This window comes from Panthera onca, chromosome A3, assembly GCF_046562875.1.
Source record: "Panthera onca isolate mPanOnc1 chromosome A3, mPanOnc1 haplotype 2, whole genome shotgun sequence".
NCBI lineage: Eukaryota > Metazoa > Chordata > Mammalia > Carnivora > Felidae > Panthera > Panthera onca.
The window spans coordinates 127,698,293-127,717,518 of record NC_138341.1 but is presented as its reverse complement, the minus strand read 5'-3'; the positions used below and the strand labels follow the sequence as shown (position 1 = coordinate 127,717,518).

The 19,226-nt window shown below is 42.3% G+C and overlaps 1 protein-coding gene across 1 annotated transcript in view; it reads right to left on the bottom strand.

Annotated features, from left to right (window-relative positions):
* Positions 1-16,759, bottom strand: part of CSE1L (chromosome segregation 1 like) — a 45,620-nt gene extending 28,861 nt beyond the window's left edge. The window contains exons 1-2 of the mRNA XM_078443972.2: positions 16,628-16,759; positions 3,434-3,529 (exon numbers count right to left, since the gene is read on the bottom strand). Of these exons, the coding sequence (XP_078300098.1) occupies positions 3,434-3,524 (91 nt within the window). The 5' untranslated portion in view covers positions 3,525-3,529; positions 16,628-16,759. The remainder of the gene's footprint in view (positions 1-3,433; positions 3,530-16,627) is intronic.
* Positions 16,760-19,226: the final 2,467 nt, after the last annotated feature.

Genomic DNA, 19,226 nt, shown 5'->3' with positions numbered 1-19,226 from the left:
TTCTCTCTCTTTCAAAAATAAATAAAAACACTAAAAAAATTTTCACTGAGTGGAACCATCAAGTTGAAGACTGGTCTGGTTTATTCCAGAAGGATTATTATTAGTACTATTAGTAATGGCAGTAAAAAAAATTTTATACTACTGTGATGAAAATCAAGTGAATTAATGCATGCTAATGTATATTTTTATTAATCATATGGGTCTGGTGCTTTACTCACATCTCGCATCTATTATTTCCTTAATTGTCACTACTACCCATAGGTATATTATCCTTATTTTAAAAACAAGACCCCTGAAAATAAATAAATAAATAAATAAAAAATAAAAACAAGACCCCTGGAGTTAGGTAGTCTTAAGATCACACAGCTAGATTTCATCACTGATAAAGTTTTAGTGCAGTCCTTATTCTACCATACTGGCCCTCAATGTTCTTCTCAAACTAAACATTGTTAATACCAGCAAAAAATATTCAAAGATTTTACCCACATATTTTCAACTCCTACACTTAAGGGATAATCAGTCTTCTGAGTTTACTGATCACAGTGAGGGTTTACAACATTTCCTCATTACAAGCTTCATAAGGCAACACCTACCCTAAGGTCCCGATATGTATTGAGAAGGTCTCCTTTTAGCATCTATTAGTTTCTACAATTTAGTATTTTCTACAATCTACACCTCTCTTCTTTCTGAACTGGGTCCCAAGAGTTTGACGTCCATCCTCAAATCTTCCCTACTTTGTGCTCATCATGTCTTTTTTAAAAGATGAGGAATATGGGGCACCTGGGTGGCTCAGTCAGTTAAGCATCCAACTTCAGCTCAGGTCATGATCTTATGGTTCATGGGTTTGAGCCCCACATCGGGCTCTGTGCTGACAGCTCAGAGCCTGGAGCCTGCTTCAGATTCTGTGTCTCCCTCTCTCTCCGCCCCTCCCCTGCTCACATTCTGTCTCTCAAAACTGAATAAAACCGTTAAAAACATTTTTTTTTTTTAATAAAAAATAAAAGATGAGGAATGCTAGGGGGTGCCTGGGTGGCTCAGTAAGCTGAGAGTCAACTCAGGTCATGATCTCACAGTCAGTGGTAAGACTGAACACTGCATCAGGCTCAGCACTGGACATAGAGCCTGCTTAAGATTCTCTCTCCCCTTCTACCCCGCTCCTACTCATGCGTGCACGCTCTCTCTTCTCTCTCATTCCCTCTCTCTCAAAAAAAAAAAAAAAAAAAAAAAAAAAAAAAAAAAAAAGATGAGGAATGGTAAACTGGAAAATGTTGGGGCGCCTGGGTGACTCAGTCAGTTAAATGTCCGACTTCGGCTCAGGTCATGGCCTCACAGTTCGTGAGTTTGAGCCCCATGTTGGGTTCTGTGCTGACAGCTCATAGCCTGGAGCCTGCTTTGGATTCTGTGTCTCCCTCTCTTTGCCCCTCCCAAGCTCACACACTCTCTCTCTCTCTCTCAAAAATAAAAACATTAATAAATAAAATGAACTGGAAAATGATTTTCAAGAGGGACACACTATGGTTTTGTAGGAGTCTGGAAGGCTTTGGCTGTTTCCTCTCAGTGGTTAGCACTGCCCACAGGGCAACACACTGTATCCATGCTCTGGGGAAAAGCCCATATAAATTGCCAGATCTCTTTCTTAAATTGAAATCAATACCCTGAAAGAAATCTCATGAGTTTAAGTCAAATTATTTCTGTGCTCATTTCCTTCAACTTGCTCACAAGATATTTACAACGACATGTTTCTACACACTCAAAGAGCCTCAAAGTATCTTCCAGTCTCATCTCAAGAACCAAAGGAGCACAGTGCTATCTATGAGCTGAGATCCGCTACACACTTCAACCTCCAGATCATTTTCTAAAGATGTTGAGTCGGGCTAGTACCACCTGAGAAATGCTATGTTCATAACGTTCCAGAAACATCAATCTATTCCTACACTCTGCCCCTGGAATCGTAAAACAGTAACCACCTCACCTTATAAACACACAATTATTAAAAGTCATTTTCAACAGACAGGGTTTGCAGAGGCTTTCTGGGAAAGTCTAAGAAGATTACAGCCATTAATTTTCCTTCCTCCAAGAACACATTACTTCTTTAAGCACTAATGGGGAAAACCACAATTTTCCCTCTCAGAAATCACAAGGCTATCCTAGAAGAGAATGGATGTATTAACATGTATACAATTCTACTTATTTTACAGAACATAAATCTTCAACACACACACATACACACACGCACTCACTCACTCATTTCTTTGTGAGGCCATGCTAAAAGCCTCTTTCTGAGCATGCACATTAGTATGTTCTGCAGAAGCGGGATGAGCATACCTGGTTTTAATAAGGCTTACATCGAGAACCATCAACTTACTACCCCTCCCACAAGAGACATCTGGCTCTCAGAAGTAGTTTGCTTTTTCGGCACAGTATTTCAATTTTTTGAAGTCAGATGTTATCATTTAAAAATGAGGACATGCACACTTCACAGAAACGTCTTTTATTTTTGAAGCAAAGCTGGAAATCTGATCCAGCAAAACTGGTTTGAATCCCCCAAAGTTAGCTCATCCCAAAAGCCCTTAACCAAGGTATGTAAGTCACACATTACCAGTCCCCACTTGGCCTGCCTCCATCATTTACCTTCACATCTGACTCCTGTGGGCATCTGAGTTTACAATTCCAAGCTTAGGGGCACTTGGGTGGCTTACAGGGTTAAGCATCCAACTCTTGGTCTCTCTTGTCTGACTTTGGGTCAGGTCATGATCTCCCGCGGTTCAGGAGTTCAAGCCCTGCGTTGGTCCAGCACTCAGTGCAGAGCCTGCTTGGGATTCTCTCTCTCCCTCTCTCTCTCTCTGCCTCCCCTGCACTTGACAGGCACACGCTCTCTCTCTCTCTCTCTCTCTCTCTCTCTCAAAATAAATAAACTTAAAAGGAAATCTAAGCTTATACTAAATTTCTAACAGAAACTGGTCAAATACAGAAGAGAGGAACCTTGGTCTTAAAATGTATTAATTAAATCAAACTCAACATGGGGATTATGAGACTGTTTCATTACCTGATTTAATCAATCACTTTTTAGGCAATTAACTTTCATCTCTGTGCCCTAATTATTATCTCTCTAAAACTGGCAAATGTGGGGATTTTCAGAAAGGTGAAGGGACAAGGTATTCTAGACACAGTGCTTTTTAATCCAAGACACCAAATAAAAGAGATTTTACTCAAAAAACAAAACCAAACCAAAAACACCCATCACCATACATTACAGCAGCTATCAGCAGCCAACCATCTACTTTATAGCTGGAGAATGAAAAAGAAACTATGCCTGAAAATCAAAGTGTAAATCTTTTTTTTTTTAACTTACAAATACAGGTAGATTATGCAAAGGTTTTCCTCACCTGTTCTTAAAGAATAGATCAAACCACAAAACATCTATTCTCTTTACCTGGACGTCTGATGGCAGGATCCGGATCAAGAGTTTTCTTTAAATATTCTGTTAGCGTTTGCAAATTTGCATCGCTGAGCTCCATTGCCATAGAACCTAAAACAAAAAATGAGGTTTGGTAAATTGGTCACATTGGGACATAGTGATTTACATAAAAGAGTACTTTTGTATTATGGGTCTTCCCCTCTCTGAAGGTCATCCATTTGTTACATTTTAAGGTATGGGCTATATAAGCCTGACTCAGCTCAGACAAGGTTCCAGAAATTAATGGGCTTTTTTGAAAATGGTTAGCTAATTTTGAGATGAAGAATATACATACCACAAAGTAAAAAAAGAAGGTGTAGAAAAACAAAGCTGAATAATTGATCAAAGTCACATAACATTTATTAGATTTAATGCTACAAAAAAGGGAAGACGAGTTTAAAAAAAGACTCAGTAGGAACTTTTTTTAAAAAGGCCCACCATAGGGGTGCCTGGGTGGCTCAGTCGGTTAAGTGTCCGACTTTGGCTCAGGTCATGATCTCACAGTTCGTGGGATGGAGACCCATGTCAGGCTCTGTGCTTTCAACTGGAGCCTGGAGCCTACTTCAGATTCTGTGTCTCTCTCTCTGCCCCTCCCCTGCTAGCACCTGTCTCTCTCCCTCTCAAAAATAAACATTAAAAAAAATAAATAAAAGGGGCCACCAAAAGAAATTACAATTTTAAGAAGTAAGGATCCCATAAAGAGTTCTGAGATTAAAGAAACCAGAACAAATTTCTTTGTGCACAACATGCAATCACAAGCACTGACAACAAACCAGATGCTAAGAATCTGTACCTGGGGAGAGAATGCTGGGGTTCAGAGGATGACAGCTATTATTATGATTAAAAAGGAACCTTCTACACTAAAAGCAAAGATAAGCAAGTGGGACTACATCAAACTAAAAAGCTTCTGCACAGCAAAGGAAACCATCAAAATAGAAAAGGCAGCCTACCAAATGGGAGCAATTATTTGCAAATCATATATCTGATAAGAGGTTAATATCCAAAATATATTTTTAAAAACCCACACAACTCAGGGTGCCTGGGTGGCTCAGTCAGTTAAGCCGTCGATTTCGGCTCAGGTCGTGATCTCACAGTCTGTGAGTTCGAGCCCCGCATCAGGCTCTGTGCTGGCAGCTCAGAGCCTGGAGCCTGCTTCTGATTCTGTGTCTCCCTGTCTCTCTGCCCCTCCCCTGCTTGCTGTCTCTGTCTCTCTCTGTCTCTCTCTCTCAAAAATAATAAACATTAAAAAAAAATTAAAAAAAAAACCCACACAACTCAAAAGCAAAAAAAAAAAAAGAAAAAAAAAATCTGAGTAAAAAATGAGCGGAAAATCTGAACATTTTTCCAAGGCACAGAGATGGCCAACGGTTACATGAAAAGGTTCTCAACTTCACTAATCATCAGTAAAATGCAAATCAAAACCACAATGAGACATTACCTCACACCTGTTAGAATAGCAATCATCAAAAAGACAAGAGATAACAAGTGTTGATGAGGATGTGGAGAAAAGGGAAGCTTTGTGCACGGCTGGTGGGAATGTAAACTGGTACAACCACTGTGGAAAACAGTATGGAGATTCCTCAAAAAATTAAAAATAGAACTATCACAGATCATGTGATCCAGAAATTACACTTCTGGGTATTTCTCAAAGGAAGTGAAAACATTAATTCAAAAAGATATCTGCACCTCTATGTTCACGGCAGCATTTTTTTTTTTTTTTTTTTTTTACAGCAGCCAAGACAGGGAAATAACCTAAGTGTTCATCACTGGATAAATGGATACAGAAAATGTGATAATGTGTATACAATGGAATATTATTCAGCCGTAAAAAGGGTAACCCTGCCACTTGTGACAAAACGGATGGATTTTTTTTTTTTTTTAATTAGGCTGTATGCCCAATGTAGAGGTTGAACTCATGACCCCAAGATCAAGAGTTGCATGCCCTAACTGAGCCAGCCATGTGCCCCCTGGACGGACCTTGAGGGCATTATGCTAAGTGAAATAAGTCAGAGAAAGATAAATACCGTATGATTAATGTGGAATTTAAAATTTAAACAAACAAAACACACCAGAGCTCATACATATAGAGAACCAAATGGTGGTTACCAGAGGTGGGGCTTAGGGGTGTATGAAATGGGTGAAGAGGGTCAAAATGTACAAAATTCCAGTTATAAGTAAGTCATGAGGATATAATGTATAGCATGGTGACTATAATTAATAATATAGGGGGCACCTGACCAGCTCAGTTGCGGGGAACATGGAACTCTTGATCTTGGGCTTGTGTGTTCAAGCACCACATTGGGTGCAGAAATTACTAAAATAAATAAACAAACAAACAATACTATATTGTGAGGCAGCTGGCTGGCTCAGTCGGTAGAGCATGGGACTCTTTATCTTGGGGTCATAAGTTCCAAGCCCCATGTTGGGCACAGAGCCTATGTAAGAAAAACAAAGTTCTAATGACAAAAAAAAAAAATCTGTAAGGGTGCCTGAGTGGCTCAGTCAGTTAAGCATCTGACTTCAGCTCAGATCATGATCTCACAGCTCGTGAGTTCAAGCCCCACATCCATCTCTGTGCTGACAGCTCAGAGTCTGGAGCCTGCTACAGATTCTGTGTCTCCCTCTCTCTCTGCCCCTCCCCTGCTCTTGCTCTGTCTCTCTCTCTCCTCTTCAAAAATAAATAAACATTAAAAAAAACTTTTTTTTTTAATCTGTAATTATGTTTACTGATGGATGTTAACTAGATGTGCTGTGGTCATTTCACAATATACACATATATTACTCATTGTATTATACACCCGAACCTAATGGTAATATGTCAGTTACAGCTCAATTAAAAAAAGGTAACAATTAACTTAAAAAGGGGGGGAGGATGGAAGGTCTCCATGGCTCAACTGGTTAAGGTTAAACGTCTGACTCTTGATTTCAGCTCAGGTCATGATCTCACAGAGTGAGTTCAAGAAGCCCCCTATCAGACTCCTCACTGACAGTGCAGAGCCTGCTTGGGATTCTCTCTCCCTCTCTCTCAAAATAAGTAAACTTAAAAAAGTAACAATTTTATTAAGTAAATATTCAAATCTTAAACAACACCAAATATAAATCACAGAATACACTGCCACTGACCAAAAAAAATTCACATCTAATACATTACAAATTCTAAACTAAATCTATGGCTTATACCCACATGACTGATGACATAAAGAAATACAGACAGAAAAAACAGCACATATATACAGATTATAAGAGTGAGTGCGTGCACACATCATTCTCCATAAACAAAAAGCTTGAGAATGCTATAAGAGGACTCTGTGGTCTCCAGGTTGTTGCTGAGTAGGTAAAATTAAGTGCAAAATGACAGAACTTTCTGGGGTGATAAAAAATGTTCTAAAACCGTGCTGATGAGATGGTGGTGACAGATGCACAACTGTATACAATTATTAATGACACTCACCAAAAAGTACACTTCACATGAACTCACAGTAAGTTATACTTCAATAGTTATTTTTTAAAACTGCACTTCTGCGTAGATCCCAGGACACAGCTTTAGGGAAAAAGTCACACTAGCTCCCAGGAACTTAGGAAATGTCGCCTTTTCAAGGCAATCATGCACCCAACTAAATTTGGAGCTTCTAGAACAAAGAAGAAAAAAATTAAGTATGTAATAATTTTTGTAAAATGTAATTAAGCTAAGTGGAAAAAAAGTCAAATACACCACAATTCAAACTATTTGTAAAAAAAAAATTTAGGGGTGGCTGGCTGGCTCAGTTGATAGAGTGTGCAACTTTTGATCTCAGGGTGCAGGGTTTTAAGTTCGAGCCTCACACTGGGTACAGAGATTACTTAAAATCTTTAAAAAATGTATACATACCCCCATCTATAGAAAAATACACTCCAAAATGTAAACAGTGATAAATGTCTATGTGATGAACACCGGACATTTTTGTTCTCTTCATATTCTTTTAGATTTTCCTGATATCCTACAGAACTACCTGTACGTATTACACTTACAATCAGAAAGTTATTAAAATCTTATGGCATTTTTAAGGGGACCTAGGGGGCTCAATCAGTTAAGCATCCGACTTTGGCTCAGGTCATGATCTCAGTTTGTGAGTTTTAGCTCTGCACAGGGCTCTCTGCTATCAGCATAGAGCTCCCTTCAGATCCTGTCCCCTTTTCTCTCTCCTCCCCTGCTTGCGCTCTCTAATAGTAAATAAACATTAAAAAGTAAGTAAATAAAATTTTGTTGTCTTTTTAAAATGACCTTGTCACAGGTAATTAAATTTAGGCTCTCAACGGAGCTTACATATTAGTTGGAAGACAAGACACAACTGTGATTCCAGCTACAAACTAATCCCTTTCCTGCAGTTTTGAAATCCAAAAATCTATAAACTGAAAGGTTTTTTTTGTTGTTGTTTTTTAAGTTTGTGGCAAACTCATTTAGCAGCAAAACCTGGCCCAAACTGCCTGAGGCTATAAATAAAGTATCTTACTTTGTATAAAAATGTCTTACTTAAGAAATACTAACGTGTTTGCAGAGTGCTACCCCACATCCCATAGAGAAAGTTGCATAATCCACAGTATGTGCATCCAAAAAGAGCCTGAAACACATTTGTCCCCTGGAGTAGAGGTGCCAAATCAGTCACACAAAAACTTAACTGTTAGGAGGTTGTTAACAAGAGAGTCACTTGGCCTACATTTCCATGTGGGCCAAGATTTCCAAGAGGCTGAGTCTTGAGTTGAATTTGAAGGATACATGTAACTGGAAAGGCAAAATAGAATGAAGACCCATCCAACACAAGAACTAGTGTGAGCAAAGTAACAGATAGGAAGCTACATAGCTCCTTTGGGGAACAGTGGAATTGGAGGCTGAGATCAGATCATATTATTAGATCCTTAAGACTTAGCTGAAGAGTTACATGATTTAATGTACAATAGGAAGCCACTACGGTTTTTTTGAAATGGGTCAAAACTTAATGAAAGTGGAGTATATGAACTTTGGGCTGGTAATGGTTTCCGGAATGGAGCTGAAGGGAACAAGTGAAGATCTGTTAGGACACTTTTTTTTTTTTTAAACGGGACAATCTATGAATCAGGCACATCTATGAACCAGGCACAATGCTATGAACCACAATCTATGAACCAGGCACAATGCTAAATGTTTTTGTATGCTTCATATCATTTCATATAAGCATTTTACATACAAGAAGACTCAGAGAGATTAACTTGCCCCAAGTCACACACAGTTAATAAAAATCAGATTCAGGAACGCCTGGGTGGCTTGGTTGGTTACGCGATCGGCTCTTGGTTTCGGATCAGGTCATGATCCTGCGGTTCATGAGTTTGAGCCCTGTGTCAGGGTCTGTGCTGACAGCGCAAACCTGCTTGGGATTCTCTCTCTCCCTCTCTCTCTCTCTGCACCTCCCCTGTTCGCTCCTGCTCTGTCTCAAAATAAATAAACTTAAGAAAAAAATCAAATTCAAATCAGTCTGACTCTATAGGTCTACTCTCTTCCTACCAAGGCTATCTTGTCTCTCAGGTGGAAGAAATAATGACAGAAGCCTGACCTAGAATGGAAGCACTGGGAATGGCAATAGAAAGGACATGTTGAGGAAGGGAGAAAGGAAGAAAGAAGGAGGAAGGGAGGGAGGGAGGGAGGAAGGAAAGGAGACAGATAGACAGACAAAGGGCTATAGTTAATGCTGTGCCTGTGCAGCTTATACCTCCACAGCCAGAAACCACAACCTTCTAAGCAGAATGATTTGTTTGAAACTATCTGTATTCTCCTTATTAGAAACTGGAAACATTTTTATCATAAGGGAAGCCAATATTCTGACTGTTCTAGTAGATTCGCCCACCAATCTATTCACTTCTTTTGACCCAGGACAAAACACTCCATGGCATGAATATTAAGTCCTACTCAACCATACACACAATTTGAGAGGCCACCCTTTCTGGGTTTTATATCAAAAGTTTGGAAAAGGTAGGGGTGCCTGGCTGGCTCACAGTCAGTGGAGCATGTGACTCTTGATCTAAGGGCTGTGAGGTCAAGAGATCCTTAAAAATAAAATCTTACAAAAAAATAGTTTGGCAAATGCTATACATTATAATCCCCTTTTGGAGATTCACCTTAAAGTCTTCAGGAACTGAAGCAGTAAGTTATCAGGTTAATGTTGTTTAACCCAGAGTTCCCCCTCATTACTTGGCCACAGAACTACTTCATTATATAAAACTTTGCAACATGTGACTTAATCAATTTATTTCCCATTCTTTTTTTGTGTTGAAATGCTCGATCTGTTATGAAATCATGAAAGTTGGCTGTTGCCAAGCAAAATTATTTACATCAGTATACACGAGCTTAAAAAATACGAAACAAAACTCATCTTGCTCTATCACACAAATTTGTCCTACCTTTTTGAGATTTACGCAAGGCAGCATGTTAGAAACTGTGTGTGTGTGTTGGGAGGATTAGAGATTAATTGGATCTATTCTGTTGAGTTTAATACACTCCTCAATAATTTTGCATTTCACTAACTTTCTTCATTATGTTCCTATAGCACTGTACATATCACAACCAAAATCTCTTAGATTCCTCATAATTTATCTGAATTAAAAATCCAAACTCTTTACCATGGCAAAGTCTTATGCAATCTGACACCTGTCAACCTCACCTACCTTCCTTTTGGCTCTGTGCTCAAGCCACAAAGCCTTCCCTCTGTTGCTTGAACCAGCCAAGACAGTTCTCCATGCCTGTAATAATGCTCTTCCTTCTAATCTGATACTGGGCATCATTCAGCTGTCAGCCCACCATCAACTTCTTAAAAAGGCCTTCCATCACTATCATCTACACTATTAACAGCAGTAACATCATCTGAAATAGCTTTTTTGCTTTTTTTAAATATCTTTAATGTAACTGCTATCCTTATTTGTAAGCTCCTTAGGGCAGGGACTTTGTATGTCTTGTCTCTGTAAGCCCAGGACTTTTACCACTGCCTGGCACATAGAAGATATTCAGTAAGCATTTGTTGCATGAACTAAAGGATGAGTCAATGTCAGTCAACTAGCTAAAACAGGAGTTCCCGGTATGGATTAGAGACTATTCTTCAAGGATCAGTTATAAGGAACCCCAACAACATAGGAATTCAGTTACATGACCAACTTACCCACCATAATTCATTTCTGTTCACTTAAAAGTGTTTCAAGGAAGAAGTGAATCCGACAGACTTCAAGTTGTATTACAAAGCTGTAATCATCAAGACAGTATGGTACTGGCACAAAAACAGACACTCACATCAATGGAACAGAATAGAGAACCCAGAAATGGACCCACAAACGTACAGCCAACTAATCTTTGACAAAGCAAGAAAGAATATCCAAGGGAATAAAGAATGTCTCTTCAGCAAGTGGTGCTGGGAAAACTGGACAGCGACATGCAGAAAAATGGACCTGAACCACTTTCTGACACCATACACAAAAATAAACTCAAAATGGATGAAGACCTAAATGTTAAGACAAGAAGCCATCAAAATCCTTGAGGAGAAAGCAGACAAAAACCTCTTTGACTTTGGCCATGACAACTTCTTACTCAACAAGGAAAACAAAAGCAAAAACGAACTATTGGGACCTCATCAAAATAAAAAGCTTCTACACAGCAAAGGAAACAATCGGCAAAACTAAAAGGCAACTGACGGAATGGGAGGAGATACTTGAAAACGACACATCAGATAAAGGGTTACTATCCAAAATCTATAAAAAATTTACCAAACTCAACACCCAAAAAACAAATAATCCAGTGAAGAAATGGGCAAAAAACATAAATAGACACTTCTCCAAAGAAGACATCCAGATGGCCAATCGACACATGAAAAAATGCTCAATACCACTCATCATCAGGGAAATACAAATCAAAACCACTATGAGATACCACCTCACACCTGTCAGAATGGCTCATTAACAACTGAGGCAACAACAGATGCTTGTGAGGATGTGGAGAAAGAGGATCTCTTTTGCACTGTTGGTGGGAATGCAAACTGGTGCAGCCACTCTGGAAAACAGTATGGAGGGGCGCCTGGGTGGCTCAGTCGGTTAAGTGGCTGACTTCGGTTCAGGTCATGATCTCGCAGTCCGTGAGTTCGAGCCCCACGTCGGGCTCTGTGCTGACAGCTCAGAGCCTGGAGCCTGTTTCGGATTCTGTGTCTCCCTCTCTCTGACCCTCCCCCGTTCATGCTCTGTCTCTCTCTGTCTCAAAAATAAATAAACATTAAAAAAAAAAAGAAAACAGTATGGAGGTTCCTCAAAAAATTAAAAATAGAACTACCTTACAACAAGCAATTGCACTACTAGGTATTTATCCAAGGGATACAGGTATGCTGTTTCGAAGGGACACATGCACCCCCATGTTTATGGCAGCACTATCAACAATAGTCAAAGTATGAAAAGAGCCCAAATATCCATTGATAGATGAATGGATAAAGAAGATGTGGTGTGTGTGTATACATACAATGGAGCATTAGTCGGCAATCAAAAAGAAGGAAATCTTGCCATCTGCAACTACGTAGATAGAACTAGAGGGTATTATGCTAAGCGAAATTAGAGAAAGACAAATATCATATGCTTTCACTCATATGAGGACTTTAAAACACAGAACAGATGAACATAAGGGAAGGAAAGCAAAAATAATATAAAAACAGAGGGGGACAAAACATAAGAGACTCTTAAATACAGAGAACAGAGGGTTAGTGGAGGGGCTGTGGGTGGGGGGATGGGCTAAACGGGTAAGGGGCACTAAGGAATCTACTCCTGAAATCACTGTTGCACTATACGCTAACTAACTTGAATGTAAATTAAAAAAATAAATTAATGGGGTTCCTGGGTGGCTCAGTTGGTTAAGTGTCCGACTTACGGCTCAGGTCATGATCTCATGGTTAGTGAGTTCGAGCCCCACATTGAGCTTTGCGTTGACAGTGAAGAGCCTGTGTCATCCTTTGTGTGTGTGTCTCTCTCTCTCAAAAATAAATAAACATTAAAAATAATTTAAAAAAAGAAAAGAAATAAATTCTTTAAAAAAGTGAATTTGAGATCTATCCTATATTACTGTTCATATTATGTCAGTGTTCATACTTTTGTTTCAGGATTCTGCACTTGCCGTCCTCCCTGCCTGAACAGCTCTGCCTCTGGAGAGCTGCATGGCTCACTGCCCACTTCACTCAGGTCTTTTTCCAAGGTTGTCTCTTTTCAGAGATAAGTTCCTGGACCATCCTATCTAAAAGAGCACCCACATCAGTCACTCTCCATTCCCTTATTCTATTTTTCCAAGCTCCAAATTCCCAAATATTATTGGCCATATTACTTTGCTTTCTTGTTCACTGTGCTTCTCTCTTCCCTAGACTCTAGGTTCCATGAGAGTAGGGGCTTTGTGTTTTGTTCATTTCAATCTCCCTAGAGCTTTACAATAGTGATAAATACCTAATATATATTTCTTATACTATTTTCAAAAGCTACATTCCCTTGATTTTTCCATCAAAAGCATTATCATTTCACACGTTTGTTCTGGTCAATTGACTGTGAAAAATAAGAGGTGGGGAAAACTGATTCTAAGACCACATGATAGAATGATCCTAAAATGACAAAGTTGAGGTACTAAAATACGACTATTTGTAAGTTAAAAAAAAAGTGGGGGGGGGGGGGGCACCTGCGTGGTTCAATTGGCAGAGCAACCAACTCTTGATTTGGGCTCAGAACTGACAGCACAGAGCCTGCTTGGGATTCTCTCTCTGTGCCCCTCCCCAATGCACTCTCTCTCTCAAAATAAAATAAACTTTAAAAAAGTGTGCATTGGGGACAGGGGAGATATACAAACATACATGCAACAATCCCTGAAAGTCAAAATACTACACAGACTCTACAATTTAGTATTAGTTAAGGAACTAAATATTTATCAACAAACCCTTTTTGTATCTCCTTAATGATAATGTCTATAAAACCAAATTATGAGCTTAGCCCTGATTTGGGAAAGCATGACAAATAAGGTAATTTTAGAGAATACTCCATAGGTATTCACCATACATGGGCAAAATCAAGGTCTAATTAAGCTACCTAATTTGGCCACGGGTGAAAGTACTCTGACTTTTTAAAATATCAGCAATATGTAAACATAGAAAGTGTTACTGATTTTAAAATAAAGATTCAAACTAAAAATGGGAAATACATTCTTTTGCCTTTATTTATTTATTTTTTTTTTTTTTAAATTTTTTTTTTTCAACGTTTTTTTATTTATTTTTGGGACAGAGAGAGAGACAGAGCATGAACGGGGGAGGGGCAGAGAGAGAGGGAGACACAGAATCAGAAACAGGCTCCAGGCTCCGAGCCATCAGCCCAGAGCCTGACGCGGGGCTCGAACTCACGGACCGCGAGATCGTGACCTAGCTGAAGTCGGACGCTTAACCGACTGCGCCACCCAGGCGCCCCTCTTTTGCCTTTAAAAAAGGGGCGGCGCTTTAGTTTTTCCACAGAACTATCTTTGGAAATCCCTACCAATTCAGTTAAAAAATAAAACACATATGCCACAGTAACTCAATTATGAGAAACTTATCTAAATTCCAAGTCCTTCTTGTTGAATGAATGGCTGGACCTAAGTCTAGCCTCCTCCCACAGGCCCTCAGTTATGGATGAAGACTTGGAATAAAAGCTTTCCAAGGCCATCTCACAGACGTCTGTGACATAAGCTGATCCAAGATCTGTGCCTTTTCCTTAGATACTTCCTCCACATTAGAGAACCATTCCTGAGTCCTTACATCTGGGGAAAGGGAAAGAGTTCCAATGAATGAAAACTATCTGGCACATACACATCAAGAACATACCAAGGCACTTTGACCCACCCTCTGCTTTCTAATCACAGGAACATACCATTTCGAATCAAATCCGAACTCTGCAATTGTCTACAAAGCCCTACATGATCTGGCCCCCGGACACCTCTCCTTTCTTCATACACTACTGTAGCATGCTGGATTTTCCTCCAATATTCTAAGTCTATTCCTATCCTCGAGCCTTTGTACTTTCTAGATCCTCTGCCTAGAATCCTCTGTCCCCTCACCTTTCCATGGCTGGTCTCAGCTCATATGCCACCTTCTTCACCTGTCACTTATCAGTATCTGAAACTATCTAATTCATTTATTTGTATTCTTGTTTCTTTCTCCCACTAGGATATAAGGTCTCCACGGGAAAGGACCCTGTCCACGTTTATTTCTTCACTGTTTTTCCAGAGATTAAGTGGATGCTCTATAGTTATTAAATGAATAAAAGAACAAATTAATTCCAAAGCTAGAGCAGTGCTCTCAAACCCATCCAATCCTGTATAGGAAACCTCTGCGCCCACCGCTTCTCAGCCTTTTGGCTAATAAGATCAAATGTAGGAAACCTCTGTCCCAGCCCCCAAATAGCAGAAATCAAAGTAACCAGATGGGAAGAGAAAATTCCCTTGCATTGATGGAAAGAAGGGGAAGAGTCTTGGGGCGGGCGGGGTGGCGAGAACAGGGTGAACTAAGAGTCCCGGGAATTATGCAAAAACTGGAGAAACATGGGGCGCCTGGGTGGCGCAGTCGGTTAAGCGTCCGACTTCAGCCAGGTCACGATCTCGCGGTCCGTGAGTTCGAGCCCCGCGTCGGGCTCTGGGCTGATGGCTTGGAGCCTGGAGCCTGTTTCCGATTCTGTGTCTCCCTCTCTCTCTGCCCCTCCCCCGTTCATGCTCTGTCTCTCTCTGTCCCAAAAATAAATAAAAAACGTTGAAAAAAAAAATTTAAAAAAAAAAAAAAAACTGGAGAAACACACACACAAGTAAAAACTTCGGATGGGGGTGGGGGGCGAGGGGATGAGAAAAGAACGCTGGTGGGATCCAAGAGTAAAAGTCCCCTTCTGTGCTTCCAAGGAATAATACCACGTGGCAAGCACTCATCACCGGAACACAACAACAAAGACAGGCAAGGTCCTTGCTCTTGAAGTTCACAGCCCAGCAGCCGAGAGACCGTGAACAACTCTAAGTAGTTCTAGATAATGACAAATGCTCTTAAGAGGTGAAAGAAAGAAGCCCCCAGAGAAGTTGGTCAAAGAAGGTGTTAAGAGGCGTGAAACAGGGAGCCAGTCTTGCAAACCTAAGAGGTCGGTAATTTTCAAGCAAACGAAAAGGCAGGTCCACACGCTTTACGGTGGGCACGAGCTTGGGACATTTCAGAAAACAGAAGTCAGCAGTACAGCTACAGCGGCTAAGAGCAGACGGGTGGAAGAGGCGGACAACGGTCACTTTAGGTGGGACTCTCTAAATCACGGTAATAACCGAGTGGATTCTCACAACCACTTTACCAAGCAGATTGTTTTCAAACCCACTTTGCGCATAACGAAATGGGAGACACCGAGGGATGAAGTGACTAGCCCTGCATTGCACTCCTAGCGAGAGGCCAAATCTGGAGCGAACCCAGGCCTTCCAATTCCAAAGCTCAGGCTCCGAACTACCGTATTATCGCGTTTCCCCCCCAGAGCAGGACTCTACATTACTGGGCAGGTGCACGGACTAGGACATACTCCTTAACTCAGCAAAGTGAGATCACGATGCTCAGTTACGGTCGGGGAGACTGAAGCTCAGGGAAGTTAAAGTTCCCCCCTCTCAAATCAGAAAGTGAGTCGGGGCAAGAGGAGGTCTGGGCGGCGGCCGGCCCTCACCCAGCAGCCCGGCCGGACAGGCCTCGCCGAGGCACTCAGCTCACGTTGCGGGTGGCCGGGAGCGACGAGAACGGACGCGCAGGCGCGACCAATGAGAGGCGGCCTTCCCGAGCGGCCCGGCGGCGGCGCGACCAATCGGCGCGGCGCTGGAGGGGAAGGGGCGGACGCTCGGGCAGCTCGCGTTAGGCCGCGCCTCGGGGGCCCTCGCCCCTCACAGGCCCTGGGGCCGCCGGGCGTGGGCCCGAGCCTCGGGACGCCGCGAGGTGAGGTGAAGAGAGACCCGTCGGTGCGGGCAAAGACCTCGCCCGAGGGCGCCTCCCGAAGCACGGGCCCGCATTCCGCTCTCGCCCAGAGGCGCGGTCCTTGCTTCCCAGCGCTCGGAAGTGTCAGGAGCGCCGCATCCCTCCCCTAGCTGGGTCCCAAGAAGCCACCCTGCCAGGCCGTGCACGCCCCGCGCCTCACCTCCTGGGGATACGGGAACGGAGAAGGGAATCTCAGCCGCGAACTGTGGCCGGCACTACCCACCCCTGCCGCTCCGCCTCACATTCAAACCCCGGCAAAATGGCGCGGCGGCGAGGCTGCGGCCCGGGCGCATGCGTGAGAGAGGCAGAGGCGGGGGGGCGGGGCCAGGAGCGCTCGGGCCCCACCCAAACTCGAAAGACCAATGGAGACGCGCTCCGTGTTTGCGCTGACGTCACAAGCGACAATGCCCTTTGGCTTAGATCACCGCCGCGGGCATCGCAATCCTCATCCTTCCCCCCCCGCCCCCCCCCCCAGATGGACGCTGGTTCGGCCAGGGGCCGCTGGAGTGCGACCTCGTCTGACGTAGTGCTTCAGTGAGGCACGTAGTAGGTCTTATATAACTGTTGAACGAACTGCTCAAAGTCCTGTCCATAGCCTTAGACGGAGAACTTTCTGCCCCCTCGCAGAGCGCCTGTTTTAGAGCGAGAGAAGGAATAAACAAAATAATTTCAGATCTTGATAAGCGCTATGAGAAGAAAATTTAAAACAGGGTGATATGACAGGCAGTGACTTGGAAGGTCATTGGATGGTCAGAGAAGGCCTCTGAACAAGTGACATTTGGCCTGAGTTTCAACAAGGAGACAGCTGTGTGAAGATCAGACGTGAACTAGACTGGGGCTTAATGAAGTGTGGAGGAACAGGAGGCGGGAGGTAGAGAAGCCAGCAGGGGCCAGATGATGTAGGGCTCATAAGCCTTGTTAGACTGTACCTTATGTGCATCCACTACAGGATGGCCACCAAATCTATTTTATTTTATTTTATTTTATTTTATTTTATTTTATTTTATTTTATTTTATTTTATTTTATTTTATTTTATTTTAAAGTTTGTTTATTTTTGAGACAGAGCATGAACGGGGGAGGGGCAGAGAGAGAAGGAGACAAAGAATCTGAAGCGGGCTCCAGGCTCTGAGCTGTCAGCACAGAGCCCTACGCGGGGCTCGAACTCACGGACCTCGAGATCATGACCTGAGCTGGAGTCGGACGCTTAACCGACTGAGCCACCCAGGCGCCCCCCCCAAATCTATATTTTAAAAGGCCCACCAGTTGCTGTGTGGAAATGGACTGTATGGTGGGAAGAGCTTGAAGCAGGGGAGACTGGAGGCCTCCAGGAGAGAGATGAGATGCCCAGACTCAGGTGAGTAATGGTGCATATGGAAACAAGTGGACAGCTTCAGGAGATACTGTAGAGGTAGGGCCTGCAGGATCTTACGATCCATTGAGTGTGACAATGACAGGAAGCAATGAGGACTTATGGAAATCCCAGCCCTCAGTTTTGGCTGCCAGCGGGCCCAGCTCTTTCAGAGCCCATCCCTTGCAATTGCTAGTTTGCTCCTCCAGGGACTGAAAGGCACATATTTGGTTATCATTCAAGGAAACAAATATAAGAACACAGAATTACATAGGCACTGAGAATTGCAGAACTCTCACCACGTAATGACTCTGTCCAAACCTCTGCAGCAAGAAATGACCGAACTTGAACTTGGCTTCTAGCAGCATATAGCCATGACCTTAGTATGACCCCAGTGTCTCCCTCTCCCCCCCCCCCCCCCCCCCCCCCGCCCCATAACGGCTTGAGAAAACTCAATGCTGCCAGGAGAATTTACTGTTTGTGTTTGTTCTAGCCCAGCACCTAAGGATAGGCCCTCACTTTCTTAGAACATTTACTTTTTTTTTTTTAAGTTTATTAATTTTGAGAGAGAGAGAAAGCGTGAGCAGTGGAGGGGCAGAGAAGGAGGGAGACAGAATCCCAAGCAGGCTTCGGGCTGCCAGTGCAGAGCCCAACACGGGGCTCAGTCTCATGAACCATGAGACCATGACCAGAGCAGAAATCCAGAGTTGATCGCTTAAACGACTGAATCACCCAGGCTCCCCATCTTAGAGCATTTACTAAGAAGGGCTTACAATTGTGAATTCTTCTTCAGTCTCTTTGAGATATATATGTATCTGTTGCAATTAGGAGTGTCTTTCTCAATGACCTGAAAACCGTTCCTTTGAAATATAATCATCAGGAAGGTAAGGCCTTGGTCTCTTGGTCTCTGTGGGAGGCTGCAACCTTGATAATTGCCAGCTAGCAGACATAGCTAACCTGATCACATTTACACCGACCAACCCTTTGTAAGTTTTTACCTGTGCCCTCACTCTCTCCCGCACTCCCTCATTCTCCTTTAAAATGCCCAATCACCTCTGCATAGTCGGAATCCGCTCTTTCCCCTACTGTCAGTAGTTACTGAATAAAATCTGTTTTTACTGTTTTAACAATGTCCAGCTTTGTTTATCTTTGATAGCACCCTGCCTATGAACATGTAAAAGCAATTCCTGAGATAAAATGTAAAAAAAAAAAAAATGCTCTGTTTGAGTGAATGATGTAAGTTTTTGTAAAATTGCTCAACATCTCTTATCACAGCCCACAAACGCTGCAAGATCTGGCCCCTGCCAACCTGCCTGACCTCATCACCTTCCTTCCTCCTCCTCTCCACCCTCACTCAATGTAGCCACCTCACCTTCCTTTTTGTTCTTCCAAGATCCAAGCTTTCTCCCA